General features: G+C 41.1%; 2 protein-coding genes across 3 annotated transcripts in view; one reads left to right on the plus strand and one right to left on the minus strand.

Moving 5' to 3' along the window:
• The window catches only part of tll1 (tolloid-like 1), a 42,635-nt gene extending 36,111 nt beyond the window's left edge, over positions 1–6,524 (minus strand). The window contains exons 1-2 of the mRNA XM_086032513.1: positions 6,308–6,524; positions 2,956–3,411 (exon numbers count right to left, since the gene is read on the minus strand). Coding sequence (XP_085888639.1) covers positions 2,956–3,136 — 181 coding nt within the window. The 5' untranslated portion in view covers positions 3,137–3,411; positions 6,308–6,524. The remainder of the gene's footprint in view (positions 1–2,955; positions 3,412–6,307) is intronic.
• Positions 6,525–12,400: 5,876 nt separating this feature from the next.
• Positions 12,401–19,178, plus strand: tnip2 (TNFAIP3 interacting protein 2). 2 transcript variants are annotated; one of them, XM_086034719.1, is made up of 6 exons: positions 12,401–12,972; positions 14,614–14,895; positions 15,815–15,934; positions 16,000–16,263; positions 17,030–17,146; positions 18,131–19,178. In XM_086034719.1, the coding sequence occupies exons 1-6, from the start codon at positions 12,679–12,681 to the stop codon at positions 18,431–18,433; spliced, it is 1,380 nt and encodes a 459-aa protein (XP_085890845.1). In that variant the 5' UTR covers positions 12,401–12,678; the 3' UTR covers positions 18,434–19,178. The 2 variants fall into 2 exon arrangements, with proteins under 2 accessions (XP_085890845.1, XP_085890846.1); XM_086034720.1 differs by having other exon boundaries at positions 15,815–15,901.
• Positions 19,179–20,116: the final 938 nt, after the last annotated feature.

A 20,116-nucleotide genomic window follows, 5' to 3' on the forward strand; every position in this document is an offset into this window, starting at 1 on the left:
TTGGAACCATTGAACAGATGATAGCACTTGTTGCGACATGTTGATGACGTATGTTAGCACGTCAGCCAATGAGATGCATGAAGCCCATCTGGCACCTTCACACGAGTGATCGAACTGCGTCTAATTCAGTGGCATGCCAAAAACAGGCGAGCACTTGAATATGATGTCCCCTGAAATTTTGGGGTCGATGGGGTGGGGTGTGGACGCAAGAATTTGAAACGTACTGTCCATATAGAGCCGCCGTCTGTCACGCTGGATGCCTGGCCTTGTCGGACCCCACCTCTGCGCGCCACTGCGCTATATTAGCATCTATGCTAACCCTTTGGCGGATATTGTTTCCAAGCTAGCGGTCACTTAGCCCCTAGTTTAGCTGTCCCTCAGGATGCCCTTAGTCACATTTTGGCTGCCGTTTTAGTGTTGTAAAGTCACACTTTGCTTGTGGTCCCTCTGAGCTTAGCCTTTATTAGCCAGCTGTTATTCAGCCCGTCACCGCCCATTAATATCCGCATTGTATACACGTCACCGCCACCAGGGACTTTGTACAAAACTACTTAAAATCCCCAGCACAGTATAAAATTATTGTAAATAAATATTTTTTTAAAAAAACAACTTGAAGCTGTAATTTTATTCCAACGTATCTAGCTAGTGCTTGGGAGCGCTTCCTGTTTTCATCTCCATTACGATTGCAACGGCTTCACACAAAAAAAAAAAAAAATGTATACTGGATCAAAATCAATACAGGCCACAACGAACCACCAAGTAAACAACAACGATAGATGTGAATAGGGAGATAGGACACGCCCTTTTTGAGCTGCGTGCCTACAGCGATGCTAAGCTAACGGCCGTAGTTTCCCAGCGCCTTCGATGGGAACGTCGCCCCTGCCAACATGGCCGCCACATAGGCAAGTCTGTTAGCCGCATCTAGTCTGTACAAATGACGGCAGAGGCGCAACCCAAAAATATGTGTACCAGTCTCTGTTTATTATCGTGCCACAGCGCTAGCTAACAACTGCGGCCAATTCTGGAGCTAACAAACTTTGACAACTGTCGTTCGCAGTGGGCTGGCCACTATTTTCTGTCCGTTAAATGCGAAATCCGTTAAATCGAGGTTCCACTGGACTGTGGTCTTGAGCGGCTAGCAAAATTGGACTTAATTGTATGAGCGCCAGATGGAACAACTCTTAAAAAATGGGCATCAACTTGCCATCGTCTATCACTAAATCGACGCTAGCGAAAGGAGAAAAAAGAAAAAGTGTCACGTGAGAGCGTTTGATTAAAGTGCATGAGAGCATTCCAGTTGTACTGAGAGGTAAACCCGAGTTTTGTCCCTTAAAATATGACCGCGCACGCACGGCTCGAGGTTTTCTAAGTTCAGCGACGTTCCGCCGCAGTCTGTCATTAAATGTGTGCGAGCGCATCCCCACGTCCGCTTGCCAGATGTTCCTCATCTGTCGTGATGGTTCATTTACTGTCACGCACACACACATACATAAGGCTTGAAAACTGAAGCACTTTTATGGGATTTTTGCAGCAGCCCGCACCTTATTTATACCAATATATTTGCATTTGAAAGTAGTACTTGAACATATAACGTGGAAAGGGTCACTAGAGGGAAGCTAAATAAAGAATATTCGTTTGGGCAGCGCTAAACTTTTTATGCCACCATCATGACCAACATTGCAATACAGTAGCATAGAAGGCCCAAGTGTTCATTAAAAAGGAGGCGGAGGCATTATTCCTAAATATATGTAGGTTTAATATTGTAAGGCACTGCAACGTTAGGAGCTGTTTGAATATTAACATCACATTTAAATGGAGGGGGGGGTGTTAAATAAGTCACGCCTTTTGTCCCTGATAGGTTGTTCTTCGTCGGGTGCGGTGATTTCTCCCCCCAAAATAATGCAAGCACATTTTTACAAATAGGGGGGAAAGAACTGCACATAATAATGATTGATTACAACATATGTGCAATGAAAGTGCAGATAAATAAAACAATTACGAAAGATTAAATCCACCTGTATTGTACTTATAAGTGAAATACAACTGAACTGTGCGAACAAATGCACTGTAACAAAATGTTTCAGTGGCTGTTACATGCACAGTTTGAACATCAGTGATTCTTTGGTGCACCACAAGAGGGAGCCCACGTACCGCCGGTGGGTAATAACACTGGTCAATAGCAAATGTTAATATCCCTCAACGTTTTTTAGATGGTGATTTAAAAATGTCTTTACTTTTTTCTGGCAAATCGGGATTTTGAGACTTTTTTTCACTTGATCTATAAAAGCTTTCGCAATTAGGATTTTTGCCATGCATTGTAATTTAAAGCTATGACGTCTCAGAAAAGAAAATTCCACCTGTTGCCGAAGCCCTTAATTCATAAATATTAGTCAATATATTACTGTATTACATATTATGTTATTGTTATTATATTATTTCTATCATTATGAAAACCTGATGTGCTAGAGTTGGACAGATGCAAGAATCAATTTTCTTTTCATCAAGGAAAGTTTACTTGCATCTCGGATTAAAACATTTAGTAAAAATGTGTTGACCGGTGTAATTCATTAACTAGTTGATTTGAGATGAATTGTGTCTACTATATATCATTTTAATTCATGACTATTTAATTATTAATCAAGCGCAGAGCCATGCTGGATTTTCCTTTTGAAAACATAGTCGTCATCATCACAGAGGTCATGCATCCATGTTCTGTCATATATATCCTGTTGAAAGAGATATTGTATAAATAATGTTTTTTTAGTTGTTTTTTTTAAGTAATAATAATAAACTACATTTACCAAGATGCCCAAGGAAGCTTGTATTATAGTAGGATATCACACTGTAATGATAACTGATGTAAAACTATTGATGAGCACGTTGCCATCACACACACACACACACACACACACGCAATAAGGATAAAGTAACAGAGTGCAATGCATTGCGACTGACCGGCTTTGCAGGGGTCCTTGTAGTCGATGGCGTCGGGCCTGTCGTCGTCGTAGTACTCGTAGTCGCGGTCGTGGTCGTCGTAGTCCACGCAGAAGCCCACCTTGGCCCACACGCTCAAGCCGGCCAGCAGCAGCGTCAAGCAGCGCATCTTGGCGGCCACCGCCGGCGGGACTCGCTCCATCCGAACGAAGCCCTCCCGCCAAACAAGCGCAAGTGGAATAGAGGCGGGACGGGACGGGAGCGGGACGGGAGCGGGAGCGGCTCCTCCAAAGCCTTTGCCCCGGCCGGCCCCCCGCGCGGTCGCCCCGCTTGCCCCGGTCACCGGTCCCCCCGGTGAGCGGCGCTTAGGACGCCGCTAATGTGCTGTTGTGCTCGCTGGCCGCGCTCGTCCGTGAGCCCCCCATTGCGCTCCGCCGCCGTGCCGACGCCGACGGGCCGTCACCCCGCACCACCGAGCTGGAAGTCCCGCAAGAGGAACAAGAAGAAGAAGAAGAAGAACAAGAAGAAGAAGAAGGTCCGTGAAGGCAACGCAACCGGGCTCCTGCTCCAAACATCCGCTCGGACGCGCACGCACACATACGCGCGCGCGCACGCACCAACTAACTACGGTAGTACAACTACTAAAGTACACTAACACACTGGCGTGCACTACTGTGGGGGAATGGCGATGTATCGTGTATACCACACTCACTACGGTAGTTCTGTCACCCCTCCACAAGTGAGTCTGACAATTTGTGTGTGTGTCTACCTTGCTTCATCTCGCTCTCTCTCTCTCGCTCTCTCTCTCTTTCTCTCTCTCTCTCTCTCTCTCTCTCGCTCCCTGTCTCTCTCTCTCTCTCTCTGGATGTAAATGTCTCTCTCTCGTTTTCTCTCCCCATGAAGTTTAATGTCTCGCTAGTCTCCCGCGTCACGAAGGTCTCTTTTATGCTAATGCTCTCTCTCTCTCTCTTTCTCTCTCTCTCTCTCTCTCGCTATTTATGTAAATCCCTCTCGCTCTCTTTTATATCTCTCCATAAAGTTTCTTGTCTCTCTCTCTCTCTCTGAATGTAAGTCTCTTGCTCTCTTTTTCTATCTCTCCATAAAGTTCAATTTATCAATCTTTATGACTCTCTCTCTCTCGCTCTCTCTCTCTGTCTCTCATCACTCTTGTTCTCTCTTTTTTCTATCCCTCCACGAAGTTAAATCTCTCTCGTCATGGTCTCTCCATCTCTATTTGTCTCACTCGTTTTTTCTCTGAATGAAAATGCCTCTCTTTTTCTATCTGCCCATGAAGTTTACTGGCGAACCACTCTCTCTCTCACTTATTCATATTCTCTCTCTCTCCCTTGGCATATAAATGTATCTCCATCTAGTTTTCTACCTCCCCGTGAGGTTCTGCCCTTCTCTTTTTAAGACATTCTCTAACTCACAGCTTATTATAAGTTATTCTTATTTCTCTCTCTAGCTACCTGTTCATCAGCTAATTCGTGCTGGATTGATAGATAGAGATAGCCAGAGGTGGGCATTCCGTCCCTGGGACGGAACGGTCCGGACGGACGACCATTTTGTGGACGCTCAGACGGAGGACAAGAACTCTTTTAAAAAGGACAGACTAAGCAAGGACGGAGGTAGGATTTCATCCGTCCCTCTAATCGTCCCTAACCGGGTCAAGTCCTGGCTGACGTGTTGCGTTGGGTTCTTTTGAAAAGCAAGACTGCCTAGCCTGCTAATGTGCTCAACACTGAAGTGCGCTTTTTCATGTGCGTTCCCTCCCTGCAGTATTATTGTTACAGGCAGAGACTGCCCTCTAGTGGAGGCCCATTTAACTCACGAGAAAAAAAAAAAAAACACTGAAAGCCATGGAAGCGGGAGACGTTTGTTCTCCTCCTAAAATAACACTGCCTTATTTTTGCAATAATTCTTTTTATCGCGAAATAACGCAATAAAAAGTGAAAACGTCCAACAAAACCCAATAGTATTGTGTTAGCATGCAATCTTAAATATTCTCCTGATGTCCCTTGGCTTTCTCCGGTCCGCCTCCTCCTCCTCATCATCATCATCTTCATCATCACATCACGACGGTGTTTTCTGGCAGCTAAAAGCTATCTTTGTGAAACAGTTGTAAACAATTCAATCCACTCACGATACTCCCAACCGGTAAATGGAATGAGAATCGCAATTTAGCCAGCTAATGAGCTCGATCTTTTTTATGAATAAGGACAGAGGGATGAGGACGGGCCGGCAAAAAAGGGCTCAAGTGTCCAGCTCTGGAGGTAGCCGCTTCAGAGTTAGCATCACGTTAGCATTCTACCAAAAACCAAGCCCAGGCGTAGAGATACTGCGAGCCATCTACAGACGCCACACCGATTGGCGGGATCATACGTCAGGGTGTCCACCATCTTGTGACAGTCGTTAGTCAAGACGTCAGCGTGGCGTCGCACAAATTGTTGAACATGTTTTGCCTTGCTCAAGCTAGCCACCAAACAACAACAGCGTTAGCAAAGGTTTAGCGCATGATGAAATATGACATTTGAAATGAAAGCGGGAAGTGAGGTGATTCGTGAAGGTTATTTTCTAACCTCCACAAGGATCGCTGCTGATTCCGCCCGAGGGGGACAGTGACGCTCGTTACATGAGCGGAATGTTTCATTGCATGGTCACAACAAGGGCAAATCATAGCACATAGCAAAAATAGCACTCTACAATATTATACTTAAAAAAAAAAGAAAATACAGTAATGACATATTTCAGTATAATTGAAAAGGAATTAAATAGTTACTCGTCACGCCACGTGCGCTGCTCATTATGCACCTTGGCCACTTGGGGGCAGTACCAGACATTGTCCTTTGTCTTGGAGGCTAAGCTAATCTCTCAGATTCTCAGCGCAGCAGTAATATTGCTCGTTTTTCGCAGAGGATAAAGAATATATTCCTGTGACTATACTGTTAATAGGGTTTGTCTACAGCAACATGTTTGTGCTCAGATATCTGTTCTGTATACACCGCCACGTAGATGCTAATTGTTAGCCCGGCTGCCTATGGAGTTTCCCCATTGTATGTTAGCATTCAGGTGGCGGAGACGACATGGTTTGTTTTCAAACAAGAAGTCGAAGCACCCGGAGAAAGCCGCGAGCATTTGGAGCAAGGTGCGCACTAAGATTGGAACCTTGAACCTCAACAGTGTGAGGCAGACGTGCTTAGCACCTGCCCGACGTGCTGCCCTACATTTAAAAATTGCGACAAAAACTATTGACGCGACCGATGTGTATCGTCGTTTTTTTTTTTTTTTTGCATGGACGGCAAACATTGTCAACAAGCGCCGCTAATCTGCCGCCACATGCTCGCTCGCTCACGCACGCACACTCAACGCTTACCTGCATGCTCCCATCATGCCATTCTTCTTCACAGTCCCGGAGTGAGGAGTAAAGGGGAGGGGAGAATGCCATGGGGGGCAGGGGGTTGGGGGGGGTTGGTATAGTTCTGCTGGTCCCCCCCCGCCCCACCACTGCCACACTCTCCATAACCTCCGCGACTAAGCGAGATTATCGGACGCCGTCCCTCTGCCGCTAATCCCGGGCCTGCAGCAGAGGTACTCTGCAGGTAGCGCCATTCTGACGTCACGCCGCCAATCCAACCGGCAAGCTGTCCAACCGCAAACATGGCCGCCGCAAATCCCCTGCACACAAACACACACCAAGTATACACGAAAAAGCAGGGGAACCTCAAAAGATTCAGCAAAATGTGCCCCAGGATGATGGGTCTAGCTTCTCCTAATTGAAAATAAGTGGGAAATAATTAGGCTGTTCCTGGGTCAAACTGTGGCCATCATAAAAAAATTAAATAAAATAAAAAAAGAAAATCTGTACAGGTCATTTGTCAAAACTACTAATGGTTAGTTTGAAAGTCATACAAGTGCAAAAAGAAGATAAACGCTTTGCAATTCAGCAATAGCCGTCCAACAGGTGCAAAGTGTAATAAAACCTTTAAATCGTTGTATTTTTACTCATTCATCAATTTCAATTAATTATTTGTACAACACAGTGTAATTGAAAAAAATTAACCCACTTGAAGTGGAAGTCAACCCAAACATATTTTTTTTCAAGAATATGTTCCCAGCAGGCCCACTAGTTGAAACACGGCATTCTGATTAATTTTGAGTTTGTGGAATATAAAGTTAAGCAGCAAAATGCACTCGTTTATAGCCATCTCTGGGGGCGGCCATTTTGTCTTCCGTCGACTGAAAATGACATCACAACTCCTCGCAACGTCCAATCACGGCTGACCTCTTTTCTGAATCGGACCCGTGATTGGTCGTGGTGAGAAGTTGTGATGTCATTTTCAGTCGACAGAAGACAAAATGGCCGCCCCCAGAGATGGCTAAAAACGCGTGGATTACCTCTTATTTCACAAATGCAATATTTATCCGAATGCCTTATTTCAACTAGTGGGCTTGCATATAACATATTCTTGAAAAAAAAAAAAATCTTTGCGTTGACTTCTGCTTTAACCTTTTGTTATGATTGTCTTACAAGTGTAAAAAGAAGTTGATTACTTCGCATATTTAGCATTAGCATCATACAAGTATACAAATTCATATTAACACATTAAAAATGTATAACAAGCTACCAAATGTAATTATGTAAATCAATTAATTGTACAAAAACGTGTACAGGGGTAAAAAGAATTAAAATAATGCTAATTCTTTTGACACTTGTAGTGTAGTGTACTTTTGTGTACTGTGGGTGTTTTCGAGTGTGCATTGTGTATTCTGGGCGTGTGTTAGTGCGGTGTGTGCTTTTGAGTGTGTTGCCTGTGTGTGCGCATTTTTGTACGTGTGTGCGTTTTTGTGTGTCTGTTACTGTGTTTGTGTGTTTTGGGGTGCGCGTGTTTTTCCGTGCGAGTGTTATCGTGTGTTGCATGTGTGTGAGTTGTCTTTGTTTGATTTTGAGTTTTGAGAAAAATCATAAGACACTTTCCCAAAGAAACAGAAATGTACATTTTCACACACGACAGACATTTTCCCTAGCACACACACACAAACACACGCATTTTATCTGCGTCCAGATCAGCAAAATGTCCTCCTCTTAGACAGCATGCAAACTATTGAGATTAATGCTCTCTGCGGGTATTTGTGTCCCTATTTAAAGCCGACATCGATCCATGCGTCCCTGAAACTCTGTGAAAGTACCTCACCAGCATTTAGGCAACGCACACACACACACACACACATACGCACACACATTGGAGAGTGGAGAATAAGTGCTGTGGTTTGCAGATATAGTAGCATTCTTGTTAAGGTTGCGAAGGCCCTCTAAAATTGCTTCGTAGGCCAAGTACAGTCAATGGGCACTTTGAGGGCTTTCCCAGACTTAAAGAGGAAGTCGGCAAAAGGGAAAGTCAACCCAAACGTATTTTTTTAAAGTATATGTTCTACGCACGTTCATTAGTCGAAACATAGCGTTCTGATTAATATTGCGTTTGCGGAATATGAGTTAAGCAGCCATCTCAAGGGGCGGCCATTTTGTCACTTCTGTCGACTGTAAATGACGTCGCAGTTTCAGTCCCTAAAGCCAGTTTCAGCGACATGAAATTTTGTAGGCATGTCAATCAAGAGTATACCCACCAAAAAGTCTTAGGAAGCCATGCCCTAAAAGATACAGGAAAGTTGCTTTTTGGTTTGAAGCAGACGTTTTAGGGTCATTTTGGTTAAAATGTGGCTTTCACAAGAGAAGGAAATCCAAGGTCCAGAGAGGAAATCCTCCGTTTACATGACAACTTGTGCATTCTTTCTCTCCCCTCACTTATTTCCTCTTTTTCTTCACACCTCTTGTTGTGTTTTTTGTGATGCAACGATTTTGAGCTCGTCAGAGGAGAAGTAAAATCAAGCCCTGAAGGACGTGTGCTGGAATGACAAGATGACACAGGTGCACGCAAGGTTACGGTAAAGTCTGCGGGAAGTGAGAAGGGAAAAAAAGTGATGACACACATTTTCCAGCGTATCTGCCATTGTAGCGCAGATATGACTAGATTTTCCCCTTAGTGACACGTAAAGAGGATTTTAAGAGGGGACTTTTAAATGGGAATAAAGAATGAGTATTTCTAGTGCTCACACATGCTGCTCTAAAAGTGCCCAAAAATCATAAAATCATTTCCCTGGTTAAAACAAGCCAGCTAGCAATGGTGCTGATTGACCTGTCCTCACAATTTCATTTTTTTCCCCCTTCTTTTGCGTGGAAAAATGCACCTTGAATATGAACATTTAATGTAAATCAATCTTTGGTTAGCATATTCAGCTCAACCAATCAGAGGGGTAAACAGAGCATTTTACTTAACAAGACTTTACAGACCTTTACTACCAACTTTACTCAGCAAATTGATTTGGAGCAAACAACATGCTTGCTTTGTTGTGATAACTCACAATGTTGCCAAAACTATCAATAGCTACGTTTTTCCCCCAATTTGATTACTCTTTTCGGCTTATAAATACAATGTTTTTTCTGATAGTGTTTGGGTCAGCGTTGAAGCCCTTGAAGTGACTTTTGCATGACATAAGATGCAAAGACAGATGACAAAACACGGCCACTGTATCACTTTCCGCTTTGATAACATCACTCCATCCCTTTGCTATCGACGGCAATATGCTAATAGCGGCTGCTAATTGCTCCGCTAAGGCTAATTGGCTATGCGGCTTATCGATGTGCAGCGTTAGCAATCTGCCGCCAAAACTGCTGATTTGTCTTTTCCAATGTAAATTTTAAACATCGTACATCAAAATACAATTTATGTGTTGGTGTGCTTTCTGCTTGTACATAAGTGTAATTTAAATGTACATGTGTAAAGGTAATGCTTATGCGTATTATTTGTTTTGAAATGACATCTTATTTGCCAATTATGTAAATAGCAAACACAGCAAGTAACATCATAAGTAGTGAGTAGCAATAAAATGTGTTTAAAAAATCGATTTTAATCATGAATTTGTACATCATATATTTTGCTATGTAGAAACACGTCAAATACATTTTAATATTCGAAATTTGAATGAAAAAAATCTAAATGATGGACGTACAAAGGAATGTACAAAGCCTACAACATTTAAATGGAGTTAAAGAATAAAAAGAAAACTCAAAATATACAGTATGTGTATCTGTATATACATGCATGTTTGTATGTAATATAATAAGACAGAATGTTAGAAATAGAATTAATAAGTATACACAAAATTAGCATATAAAATAATTGAGTACAAAAAAATGCTGACGTTGATGTATCATTCTAAAAGTGTGTTACTCCCCCTAGTGGTAAACGAACAAAAAACATTCAATCATTCATTAACGACGCCGCTTATCCTCACGAGGGCCACGGGCGTAAACCTTCGTTTACTCCAGTACATTACATTTGGCAATTAGTAAATACGGTTCAGTTGTATTAAGTTTTGAGTACCACAGCGTGCATTTGTATTCAATCTTTTCATAGTCTTTGTTTTCACACATTTATTGAGGTTCAATATTTCGTTAACTTATTTACAATACAGTTCAAATGAAACATTATTAAAGTACTTTTCTCGTGTACAGCTGCGTTGTACAATTGCCTCGTTAAAAAAAAAGGAATAAGAACGCTACCATACCGTAGCGTTCATCAGACGGTAGCAATACCTAATGTGTCCACAAGATGGAGCCATGCATCCAACTAACAGAATTTAGTTGAATGCAGGGCAGCAAGTGATGGAATCAAACCTGATTCCTTGCGGCGACATTCTTAATCGCCTGGGCACCGCCAAACAAGCAAGATGATGTGACGGCATAGCAGGGGTAGGGAACTCCAGTTCCTCGAGAGCCATGTCCTGCCTGTTTTGGATCCCTCCTTACTACAACACACCTGATTCAAATGATCAGCTCATCAGCAGGCTCAGTAGAAGTCTAAAACGATCCTAATCATTCGAGTCAGCTGTGTTGTAGGGACAGGCAGGACATAAAAAAAATGTTTACTTGTGGAACATGTCCATAAAACTACAATTATTTTTCAAAACGGGTATTTCTCTTAAGAGTTTGGTGTTGTGTCCGTCCTCACTAACGTGTTTATTTTGATTAATAATTACCAAATTGATTCCTAGAAGCTAAATTACATTTTCACAAAATGCTTTTCAGCCAGACGTAAATACATAATATTGGAAAAAACTTTACGGATTAGTGGAATTTCCATTCAGAGAGGTCCCCAACATACTAGAAGCCCCCAGGTCTTCCCATTTCCCCTCAGATCAACGCTCTTCCTACTGTTGGAGTGTTTGCTAGTATCAGGAACGAACTTACATTTAAGAATAACATTCAGACCCACTATAGCAATTTTACTTTCTTTTCATTAACCGTCTGTGTTTTAATGAGACAATTTAGCCGGCACGCGGCTGTTGTTCTTGTAAAGTAAATTACATATTAAAATATTTCCACGTACACTACCTGCAATTTGCTTACGTACACCGACACGTAGGCCTACCCCTGGTTGGGAAACAACTGAACTTGGTCATTTGTTATGCTGCATTTACGTGTGCGTTTGGAAATCCTGTGTTAACGCTGCCTGTTCCCTTAAAAACTGTACACGTTCTAATACTTACGGTTTTTTCCCCCCAACTTCGGTTGCTTTAAAAAAAAAAAAAAAAAAAAAAAAGGCTCTCCCGCAGTCCTTGAACACACCAGCACTTACTACTACTGTACATTTAACTCGCTATAGAAATCGAGTGACGTATGTTCTCCCAAATAAGGTCACGCTGCATTCATCGCCAGCACAAATACGCAAGTTTTATTGTACATTGTAACATTTGCAAAACAAAAGATAACTTGTAAATTGGTTAGGGTGCTGCGTTTCTGTGCGTGTAGGAACTCTGTAAACTACTCTGTAAATTGGCGCTTTCCAACGTTCCGGTCAAAATTATTGCTACACATTTGTTGGCAACGATGGGTTAGATGTTTCAATACTTTTTCAGACACTGACGTTTTCTCATTATTCGTTCGTCTGACAGAATGAAACCTATTGGATTTCCTGCAGCTTGAATGCACCATCTACTCACCACGCTTGAGTAGCTACCTAGCTTTTCTCCCATATATGGACATGTTGCATTCAATGACAACACAAAAACAGGTTATAGCGAATATTTATCCGAACTGCTGGGGAATTCGTTACAGTGCCGCGTTTACGTGTGCGTGTGGAAACCCTGTAAACTACGCTGACACACAGCGCTTTCCAATGTTCCGCTCGAAATTGTTGCCAAACACCCATGAGTCAACGTCAGCGTGGATATTTGAGTAATTTTATAAACATTAACTTACGCATATTTGTCTCATTTTAAATTCGTCGGAGGCTAATTTTGAGTTTCCCGTAGTTATTGAACGCGCCACCGTACTTCATTCAGCTCGCCATTAATTCGGATTTTTTTTTTTTTTGGGGGGGGGGTTTGAATGTTCATTTCAAAAGATTAAACAAAACAAAACGACAATTTGTCTCATAATGTCGCTCGGAGACGGTGAGTCTGCGAGAGCACACACAGTGCTCACTTTGACGAATCTCCAAAATTCCAAGGGAAGTTCCCCAGGAAATCCCCCGCTCGGTTATATTATTGTCGACGGCCTGAAGCCACACCGCCCTAACAACTGTGCGCCTTCCTCGGATAGATTCGAGAAGGGAAACGCGACTCGGGAACCGTCAAATGGTGGATTACTAAAACTGAACTCAAGCCACAAAAGTGCCCCCCGCAAGAATGGACCCAGCCGACGCGGACAAGAAGCGGAGCTACAGCACGCTCAACACGCTGTACCACGAAAGTCTGCAGGAGATGGAGCTCCTGGCCAAGCAGCTGGTGGTCAAGGACAACATCATAGCCGAGCTCAAGTTGAGGCTGGCCGGCCACGAGAGGCTTTGTGTGGCGGTGGGCGACAGCCAGTCGGTGGTGGTCGGGCCGTCCAAGTCACTGCTGGAGAATTTGTGCAAAGAAATCTACAAGCTGAAGCAGAAGAGCAACGAGACGGATTTGAAAGTGGTCAGACAAGAAGAGGTACATATTTAGAGTTTGTTCATTGATGCGATTTATTTAGTTTCTATTTATTGATGGTATTTACTTATTAGCATGTGTAACGTTAGCTGAATCGGGCTTTCTCAAACTGTGGGTTGGGGCCCGGAAACGGGTCATTGGAAGAAATTTGGGGGGTCGGCATTGTCAACATAACATTTTCATTGAGCGCTAAACAGGCAGTAATTTCTTCGACCTATCGGCAACTGTCCTGTTAGCGTTATTTTGATGTGACTGGCTCTGATTGGTCATTCGCCAGAGCTATGAATTCTGGGCCTGCTGTGAATCGGCTATTTTACCTTGATGAAGAGATTATCTCAGCGTGATTTGTAGGCTGCCGTGTTACTGTTACCATTGGGGCAATGTCAGTCGTCAGTCTTTATGTTTCTTAATCTTAACCTTACCTTTTATATATATGTGTATATATATATATATATATATATATATATATATATATATATATGTATATGTATATATATATATATATATATATGTATATATATATATATATATATATGTATATGTATATATATAAACTTATTAACCTCATATTTACCCTGACCCAAACCATGACCTTTTATTTTTGTGAGGCCCTTTTGCCAATTATTTTTGTTTCACAAGCCACATCGATATTTTTCAATTGCATAACTGTTCAATTCTTCAATGAACACATGAAACAAAACGGCTTGTTTACAACTCTCGACTAACTGCAAGAAATTGTAAGCATAGTCATTAAAAAAAATGTTTTTAAAGTGAGATAGCGGGAATCAAACCCATTCCTAGTAAGGTTGTCTCCAACAGTAAGGTCTACCTTTTTAGAGGAAGTCTTATTTTTAAATTTTTTTTACACTTTTTGTGGAGAAAAATTCAACCATCAGACAGTCACAATTGTATGAGTTTTCCTGAGCTGAGTGTGAATTTTACTGCAAATATTCACGCCGTTTTTGACAATGCCAACAAAAATCCTGAATTTGGATTTCAACACAATCCATCTTTCAATTTTTCACAATGCTCACAAAAAATGCAAAAGGCAAATCCTTGGATGGGGATTGTATTGCAGTTTTTTTCACAATATTAACAAATGCAGACAAAAAAAACCTGAGGTTCATACTTCAAGGCTATCTAGCTATCGATTTTATTTTTTTTACAATGCTAATAAATATGCCCCCCCCAAAATACCCATCCCGGATTGGTCTTTCATAATTCTAACCAAAATGCGGGCAAACAAAATCTGTAATCAAATTTGAATACAGTTGACTGATTCAAATAGTTTAAAAAAATTAATATATATATTTTTTTAATGCAACCTTGATAGCAATTTTCCGCACAATGCAAAAAAAAAAGATAACCTGGATTACAATACCTTTTATCTAATTACATTTCACAACACTATCAAATTCAGAAAAAACAGGATTTGATTTTCAACACAAGCTGAATAGTTCGCAATGTTAACAAAAGTGGACCAAATTCCCAGATGTGGATTTCAACACAATTTTTCACATTAACAAAGGCTCCCCAAATCCTGAATTTGGATTTTAACGCAATCCATCATACTTTTTATTTTTTCTAACACTGCTAACAACCGTGGTTTATTGGCCACATAGTGATTGCGAGTACTTTTACCAGGAGATCCAGAGGCTGAACGAGCAGCTGCGTCAGAAGGATGAGCAGCTGGAGAGCATCAAGTGCGGCGCAAAGAGCCCCGGGGAATCCAAGGGGGATCTGGAGCTCCAGAGGCTGCGTTCGGCCGAGGCCACCAGGGCCGTCCTGTGCACGTCGCTGGCCGAGGAGGCCGAGCAGCTGCGGGGCCAGCTGAGCGCCACCGTCCAGGTGTGCCGCCATCTGATGGCTAAGCTGGAGAAGAGCAAGGCGGGGGAGGCCCAGGCGGGCGAGCAAGCCGTGACACAGGTGGCCAATCCCCCCCCAAATAGTTTACCAACAATGACGACAAGAAACAATTACTGGGGACATTTGTGTCAATATTTTGATATCGACTAAAGATATTGTAACGCTATCGGTGCTATCTCGAAAAGTTGTGAGACTTTAGGGGTGCAACGATTAAATCGACAACTAATCGATTATCAAATGAATCGATAATTACTTTTGAAATTTCAGCCCCTCAACAGTAAATATTCTCAGCATTCTGAAGTCTTCAATGAAAGCAGACTGAATATTTTTGTCGGCTTTTACTTTGCAGTACAATGATCAGCATTTTTGCGTATTTTTAACGTTATGGACCAAACCAGTACCTGAATCATATTTAATTGATGCTTGCGCATTTTCTGCCAATTTGAAATAATGTCCTGTTTATGGACAAAGAGATGGAAATTAAGACTGATTCATCGATTAATCGACAAAATAATAGACAGATTAATCGATTATTGAAATAATTGTGAGAACAATAATGATATCTTAGTAAATTGGGGTGAAGATGTCACAATTTAAAACAAAAGATTGCGTTTTTTCACAATGCTAACTCAATTGAGGTAAAAAAAATCCTGCAATGTTTCATATAGATTGGAAGAAGTGCAATTTTTATTACTGCAAATTGCCTAGCAGAATAAGTAAATAAACTGAAATGAAAGTCATTTGCAATTCCGACACAATTTTTTGGACAATACTTACAGAAAAAAAAAAAAAGTATTCTGGATATTAATGAAAGCCTGCTTGCAAATTTTCCATGGTGCTAACTAAAAACAGAAAAAGAATCCGGATTCACATTTTAATGCAATCCAGCTAGCAATTTTACGCAATGCTAACAAACATGGGGAAAAAAAAATCCTGAATTTGGATTTTAATGTTAATTCCATCCCTTATTTCCATACAGCCACCTGATTCGCCCGACAGATGTACGAACTCCCAAATCCGACAACTTGAGGAGGAGAATCAGCAGCTGAAGCAGCGTGTTGTCTACGTAAGGACCCCGCCCCCCATGAAAAAAAAATGCGTAAGAGGAAAAAAAACCAAAAACACTTCATAGCGAAACGCCTTCCAACCGACGTGTGGTTGCAGGTCCAAGGTCTGAACTCGCAGTGGCAGAAGTACGATTCCAGCAGAGAGGACTACATCCGAGGACTGTGCCAACGCCTCAAGAGCGTGGCGGCGACACCGCTAGTTCCTTCGCTAGGCTCGGCTAGCGCCGCCTTGCTCCGTCAAGAGATTTCCCGACTCAACGGGTTGCTAGAGGACAAACTGAGCGAGTGCGCCAGGCTGCGAGGAGAAGCCAAGGAAGCCAGCAGCAAAGACAGAGAACGCATCCAGACGCTGGAGCAGCAGGTCGGTGCTAGCTTCGCGGTGGACATTGTTAACGTTCGGAGGAAGCAGCAAACAAAAGTTTACGTACATTTAAAAAAAAAAAAAAAAAAAATGTAAACATTGAAGTGTTTGCATGGAGGTATTTTTTTAAAAAATTAAAAAAGGATTCTTTTCTTTGGGCCTTTTGTCAATGGCGAAAGCATTTTTGGTCACGGAAAACCTGATGCTAGCGTGACATAAGTTTAACATATTTGAACTTTTCAATGTAAATGTTTGAAATGTTAAAACATTTCATATGTCATTTAACTTTGTTCAAATGTTTTAGTCCGTTTTATTTTTTTTATATGGATGTAAACCTTTTTTACATTGTTTTTCACGTTCATCTAAAGATATACTCTTTATACTTATACAGTACTTACGCTTGTTAATTTAGTATAAAATTTAACATGAGAGAGCTTGAGGTTGCTGAGAACACGTAAACACGGCTATCATTAAAAAAAAAAAAAAAAAAATAGAAAGTAAGTTTCTATTTTTTCAGTCCTTTGTCAACTGTGAAAGCATTTTAGGTCACCGAAACTCCGCTGTTAGCTACGACAGTGTTGTTTTAACCGTTTTTTTTTTAGTTGAACTGTTTTTTGTCTACAAGCATTTTAGTTTTTGAGTAGCTTTATGAGTAAAAAATAAACAAATATCATTGGGTTTACCTTTCAAAAAATAAATGATTTTGACAGTGGCAGATTTAACATTTTAAATTGTTTAATGCACTTTTGTTTGATTGATTGTTTAGGTTCTCATCTACACGGAGGACTTTAAGTCGGAGCGGGCCGACCGGGAACGAGCCCAGGGACGCATTCAAGATCTCAAGGAGCAATTGTGTCACTTGAAGCAGCAGCTACACAAGCAGGTGAGCAGCTAACAGCTAACAATTGCCTATGCACCGCCTCGCAAGGGCAAGCTTTTATGGTCATGATCAAACTTCTGAAGAAGAAAAAAAAAAAAAAAAAAAAAAAATTCCTGAAAATGTTAAGGTTTTTGCTTTTTCCTCAATGTAAAGCACAAATCGTACATTGTACATTTTATTGCTTTCATAAAAATGTGACTTTTTAGAAAATATTTCAGAATTTTTCCGGCAGATATTTGGACAGGTTTGTGTTTGTTTGTTTTGTTTTGTTTTATGTAAGGCGTTATATTATAATTTTTTTGTCAAAAAACCAAAAACTTGTTTTTTGTCTGTTTTGCTTTTTCCTGTAAAGCTCACGTAAATGTTTTGTGAGTCATGGAAACTGGACTTGTTGGAAAATTTTGAAAATTGGAAATGTTTTATTTATTGTTTTCCCCCTGCTAAGTTAGTTTGTTTTGTTTTTAAAAAAAAATCTGAAATTCCAAAATGTTACATTTTTTTCGCGGATAATTTTCAGGGTCGCAAACTATTTTGGAAATAAACGATGCAAAATTTGGGTCAGTTTGTTAGCTATTGTTTTTTTTTTTTCTAAGTTTCAGAACCTGGACTCGTCTTTAGTATTTGTTCAGTTTTCAGGTTGTTGTTTTTTTTTTTCTATCTGTAACGAACGTCACGTTTTTTTTTAGCCATTATAACAAGACTTTTTGGTTATTGTTATGAAATAGTTCCTAGTACATAACAGAGCACAAGTCGTACACTCTTTTTGTTCACGCAAAATGTTCGCAAAAGAAAAATTCCGTTTTATTCATTTGAATTGCAAGTTCTGAAAAAAAAATTGGTCACGGATACCAGGGTTCTCGAAATGTTACGTTTGTTACATTTCGTTACACGTGCATTTTATTATTCAGCCATTTATCAATAATCTCCAATCGTGTTTTGTCGTCACATGTTCGCAACACGCTAACGGCTACGAAATGTGTTTGGCAGGGAGCTAGCCGAGAAACCAGGGAGGTCCCCGTGTGTCACGTGCACATCGGCCACCGAGTCTCGTCGTCCTCCTCCTCACGGCGCCACCACCGGGACGTCGGGGACCGCCCGGGGGCCAGGACCAACATGCATCGTCAGTCGGCCCCCTCCGTGGCGGTGCCCCCGCCGCCGGCGAGGCGACCGCAGGACGCCGCCCTAAAGGGGGTCCCGTCGGATCTGCAGTGCCCGTGCTGCTTGGCCACCTTCAGCGAGGACGACGCCACCCGGTACCTTAACCACTGCGAGGAGTGCGCCACCTTGTGAGCACGACCGGGACACTTTGCGCACTACATGGAATACCTCAACTTGAACAAAGAGACTTTTAGGTTGCACCTTATTAGCAAGAATCATTTAAGACTTGAGCTCAGATCACGCATTAAAGTCTTAGGCCACCATGTTGTTCGGAATAGGCACATTTTATTTAATTTTTTTTTACAGGAATCTATCCTCCATTTCCCGGTGACAATTACATTTCGTTAGTTTAATAGCATAATTGCTGAAGTAATTCTTTAATGTTTTCAGAAAATATACGACAATACGCCATATTTTTTATTACAATTTTTATGTAAAATTCAAAAGCCGAAGGCTTGTTTTGATAAATGATAGGTGACTTTCTGAATTTTGAAAATTGAAACCCATTCAATTTGGAAGATTTTTGTCAAAAATGTCACTGACCTTTCAATTTTAATGTCTAACAAAGGTCACGATAGCTAAAACAATGTCATGGTGGCGCAAGACTTTAATCGCGTACTTTGATGCAAACGGTATAAGCTTCCTCCTGTTGAATCACAAAATCTCATTTGGTGCTAGAAATATATTCCTAATTTATTATACACAAAAGCCATACGATATTCTTATACTGTTAGATTATTTTAATATAAACTATAGAAATGTATTTATTTAATTTGCAATGTATGCAGAGAACCCAATTTTGGAAGATATGGTGCTTTTTTTTTTCCTCCCTTCTGAGCTGATCGTCTATTTTTATATTAAAATATTTTATAAATGATCATCTGTCTGACATCTTCATTGTTAACTGGTGGAGCATTTAATAAGGTTTTGCTTAACTTAAAATATTATTTCAGGGATTTTCACATTTGTGTGTTGCATTTGCAGGAATACCAGTATTTTTTTTCAGGAAACAGACACATTAAATTATGGCATTAATATTATTTTTTGTGCGTCTGTATGAAATTACCAAACAAAATCCTAACATTTTCGGTTACTGTTATTGAGTTAATTCAGCTAATTTTTCATGCCTGGAAATTGATACGAATCTCTTTTCCAGCTGGTTGAAATTATTATTGATCATTTTGGTGAGGGATAACCATCAATGTCTTCTAAGATGAAAATCATTACCGGTAATTAATTTTAGCATAATTAAAAGTAAACTGAGCATGTCTATTTTTTTTTCAAAAGTGTCATTTGCATTAACCAATACCCAAGATGTAGCTCTCAGTTTCCAAAAGGTCAGTGACCCCCATAGCGTGTCATGTAACATTTACATGCGCGTGGTGGGGGAAAACCCCTGAACGGGTCATGTGACACACACATGCGCACGCGCACACAACAGCTGTCACACAACTGGTATAGAATTACAAACGCAAACGACCAAGCGGCGGCAACAAGGCAGTGTGTAGTATCACTTTGACAAACAGTGCGCATGAATCACTTGTCACGGGTTCGGTGGAGTCGGAGCAGGAAGTCGGACATCCCCTGCTCAAACAGGAAGTAGGATGCAAACGCGCGCGCGCGCACGTACACAAACACTAACAGACTCAATCAAAAACACACGCATGCAAACACAAAATCACAAACACGGTGATACACAAGCACAGACACTGTGACAAGACCAAGGCTATTATAGTTAACGAAAACGAACAAAATAAACTCAAATTGAAAAAACATTTTCCTTAACAAAATCAAATCCAAGTGACTTATGCTTTT

This window comes from Filicampus tigris, chromosome 6 (genome assembly GCF_054856515.1).
Source record: "Filicampus tigris isolate MCC_2025a chromosome 6, RoL_Ftig_1.0, whole genome shotgun sequence".
Taxonomy (NCBI): domain Eukaryota; kingdom Metazoa; phylum Chordata; class Actinopteri; order Syngnathiformes; family Syngnathidae; genus Filicampus; species Filicampus tigris.

Bases quoted from the DNA above. Each gene is read 5' to 3' on its own strand.
- tnip2 (XM_086034719.1), top strand. From the start codon at position 12,679: ATGGACCCAGCCGACGCGGACAAGAAGCGGAGCTACAGCACGCTCAAC. The intron at 16,264-17,029 runs GTCGGTGCTAGC...TTGATTGTTTAG, and splicing joins TCCAGACGCTGGAGCAGCAG to GTTCTCATCTACACGGAGGA. The intron at 17,147-18,130 runs GTGAGCAGCTAA...TGTGTTTGGCAG, and splicing joins AGCAGCAGCTACACAAGCAG to GGAGCTAGCCGAGAAACCAG.